This window comes from Alligator sinensis, unplaced genomic scaffold (assembly GCF_000455745.1).
Source record: "Alligator sinensis unplaced genomic scaffold, ASM45574v1 scaffold2151_1, whole genome shotgun sequence".
NCBI lineage: Eukaryota > Metazoa > Chordata > Crocodylia > Alligatoridae > Alligator > Alligator sinensis.
In genome coordinates this window covers 22,871-26,269 of record NW_005843363.1, presented here as the reverse complement: position 1 = coordinate 26,269, position 3,399 = coordinate 22,871, and the positions used below count along the sequence as shown (strand labels likewise).

Sequence of the window (3,399 nt, the reverse complement as noted above, 5' to 3'; positions counted from 1 at the left end):
CAGGAAAGGTACAGATACAAAAACAGATCTACCAAAACTAAGCAAAAAATAAAATATGCAAATTTTAGACAAAAGTATTCTCTCACAAACACACACCTTTTCCCCAGAAAAATAGCTTCTCGAAATTGCTTCTACCATATTGTCTGCATTGCTGTATGTGAAAAACACAGTATATAAATTTGTGGTATAATGTGAATGCTCCTATATCTATTTCACAGTGCTCTTATAGCTAGATGCAAATATTTAGCCTGGCATCAAACATACAAAACACTTTTGGTGATATCCTACATCAATTTCCCAAAAATGGCGAAATAGCTAAAATAAATTATTTTATAGCAAAGTATAAAATATGCACTTCCCACCAAAAATGTTAAAACAAATAAAACCACCTTGAAGTTAGCTCTAAAAAAAACCCACAAACAAACAAACAAACAAAAACAAGCAAAAAAAAAAACTGGATAAAAAAATCCTGGTTATGGTATGTGTGTGCTGACTGAACACAAGGTATTACAAATTATCCTATAAATTGTAGCATATTTTTCTGACCTCAAAAGAATATGTTATTGTTTTCTTTAATTCGGTAAGTAAAACAGCATTCTCTTACACAATATGCCTCACCTTTTCTTAAATGTTTTCATCTAGTTCAGAAATAAATAGCTGTACATTTCAAGAAATACTTATAATCAGTTATTAATAAGGAAAAAACAAAAACAAACAAACAAACTCACTCCATCACAAGACAGGTATAGGTTTCTTGCAGAATTTCTTAGACAAAGAGTTAAGGTAGTTTTTCTGTTATGCTTTGTAGTACCAACAGGACAGCTATGTTAAACCTGATCAAAAATGGTCTTCCTTGTAGGTGCCTGATCCAACTACATTGTTTCCTTTGAGTTTCTCTTCTTTTGTCCTTTAAGTTCTATTTTGATGACCCTATACAATAGGCTAGTATTTTTAATCACACTGTTTAGTGACAGAATCTCTCTCTTAGTTTTAGAAAAGTAGCATATCAGGTGTTCATTATGAGGCATTCGGGATCATCTTGTTTTACTTTATTTTGCTTTATTTCAATGCATAAGGTAATTTCTCCAAAAGGGGCACATACCAAACGTGATGCAAGCTGACCAACTGAAAGGTTGTGTGACGGGGTCAAGAGCCCTGTGTTGTCATTAAACGTTTCTAGATGCTACAAATCTGAGGCAGTCACAGACTCTGATCATAGAATCAAATGGTTGAAGTGAGCCCTTGCATCAACATGGAGCCTCTAGCTCCAGTGTGGTCTCAAGCCCACTGGACCTGAATGCAGGCACTATAGCCAAAGCGATTCCTACCACCTTTCATCCCAAATCACCAATCAGTATACCCTGACATGAGTGTCTTAATTATCAATGCTCACATATAAGCTCCATATTCTCCAAACCTACATCAAAAATGTTTTACACCAAAACATTTCAAACATTATCCAAGGAAAATCTCTCTCTGCTCAGAAAAAAAAATAACTCATCCATCCCCAAAAATCAAAGCTGTTCTGACAGGAAACTGTGTTCAAAGTGCAGAGGAATGTGCTGCATAACAGCTTAAGTGAAAAGGTGTGTACACACTCTCACACACTCAACACCATAATGTGGAATTTTAGTTTGAATAAAAATGACTGAACTCCACAGCCTCCTACAGCAGCTAAGTTTTCGTTAAAAGCTCTTGCATTCAGGCAGTACCAATCCTGCTTAACATACTGTCATTACAACTCAAAATTACTGGTCAGCAAGGTATGCATGCAAGCTATACTTAACAAACCCTTCCTATTTTTGCAGGAGCTCCATCTGGAACAAGAACCAGGCTGCAAAGTTTGCTTTTGTTTTTTTAGTGGGAGCTTTAGCAGTTCTGGATGTTGCAGGTTGCACAGTGCTCTTGACAGTGAGCACTGGAAGTAGAAGCACAGCTGTTCTTCTTAAAGGGTACTCAATGCGATTCAGGTTTCATCTCAGCGTTTACAACCTAACACGTCAAGACCCAACAGGATTTTGAGCGGGTGCTCTACTGCATCATTGTATATCGCGAGGTCTGTACAGCAGAAATCCGCCTGTATGGGTCTATACTTTACCAGACATTATACCGCTACATCAATTTTCCTTCAACTACAAAAACGAGTCAATTTAAGCTTTCAAGTAAACACCCGTTAGTAGCCAGCTACACAGCTCTGCCCCTGACATCCGTCTGCGTAAAGCCATGAACGGCCACACGACAGAGCTACCCGAGCACCTCAGTTACACCCCGCACCCCCCCAATACGGGGGGCGCCGGTCTGTCTCCGTGTCCGTGGGTCCACCCGTGGCGCCCATGGAAACGCTCCTCCCCCGCGCCTCGGGGCGCCAGCCCCGCGCCCCCAGCCCCGGGCCCGCCCGCCCGCACTCACCAGCTGCCCGGCGGTGCCTCTTCCCCTTCGGCCATTGCTGTTGACGTGCCCCTGGTTCGGCCGTAAACCGCGCGCTCTCGTTTTGCGACACCCGAGACATTCCGTCTGTCCCTCCTCCCTTCCTTTACCACGACACTGTCGTAAACCCCAAGCTTGGCCGTAAACTGCAGGGCGGGGCGCGCTGACGCTATGAGGCTGCCCGAGGTGCGCGCGCAGTACTGGCACCAGTGGAAGTAAACCTATTTTCATAATATGTAAATTATGCAATTGTTTGCATTTAAACCTACCATCACCTATTCTCTTGAACATGGTAATCCCTACTGAGGTGATTCCCCCCGCCCCATGGTACATATTGTTTACTTTGTGGTTTGCTAGTGTGTCACCTGCTCCCTGAAATAGTATTGAATTAATATCAAAGAAATGCATCATGTTAAAAAGAGGATTTAGCTTTTATTTTAGTTCAGCTAGTTTTCTTGGTGAAGAAAAAGGTTCTTTCAAGCATATGGGACACAAATACACCAGGAATCATGAAGTTAAGAATGTCAGAGGAACAGTAAAGCAGGAGAACTGGGAGAAGTATGAAATGAGGTCAGAGATGCAAGTGGGTAGCAAAATGAAGTGAGGTCTCAAAGGTGATGTGTGAGAGCCTGAATTTTATTTTATTACAAATGAGAAGCCAATGAGTCATGCAATGCCTTGGTAAAACTGCAGTGGTAAGAGAAATAACAAAAAAAGAACTAAGAAGTGGGGAGGGAATAACCACTAACTTTACAGCTAATGGATTTTAACCAGACAGCTCCTGAGAAATTCTCCAGATTTATGAAGACACCCTTTCCCAAGTAGATGTAATTTCTGTGAAAGATTGGCTATTTGATACCTTTTTAAAAAGTACTGACTGTTATTACTTTCTATTTATTTAGACTTCCTTCCATTATTGCTTAGCTATGTCTAGTAATTTTTACAGAACAGACAGTTGGGAGGCAAAATTCA

General features: G+C 40.7%; 1 protein-coding gene across 2 annotated transcripts in view; it reads right to left on the bottom strand.

The window, feature by feature from the left end:
* TBC1D23 (TBC1 domain family member 23) overlaps positions 1–2,533 on the bottom strand; it is a 61,920-nt gene extending 59,387 nt beyond the window's left edge. The window contains exon 1 of one of the 2 annotated variants that reach the window (XM_006038478.3): positions 2,410–2,533. In XM_006038478.3, coding sequence (XP_006038540.1) covers positions 2,410–2,444 — 35 coding nt within the window. In that variant the 5' untranslated portion in view covers positions 2,445–2,533. The remainder of the gene's footprint in view (positions 1–2,409) is intronic. The other variant, XM_006038477.3, reaches the window with a different exon arrangement.
* Positions 2,534–3,399: the final 866 nt, after the last annotated feature.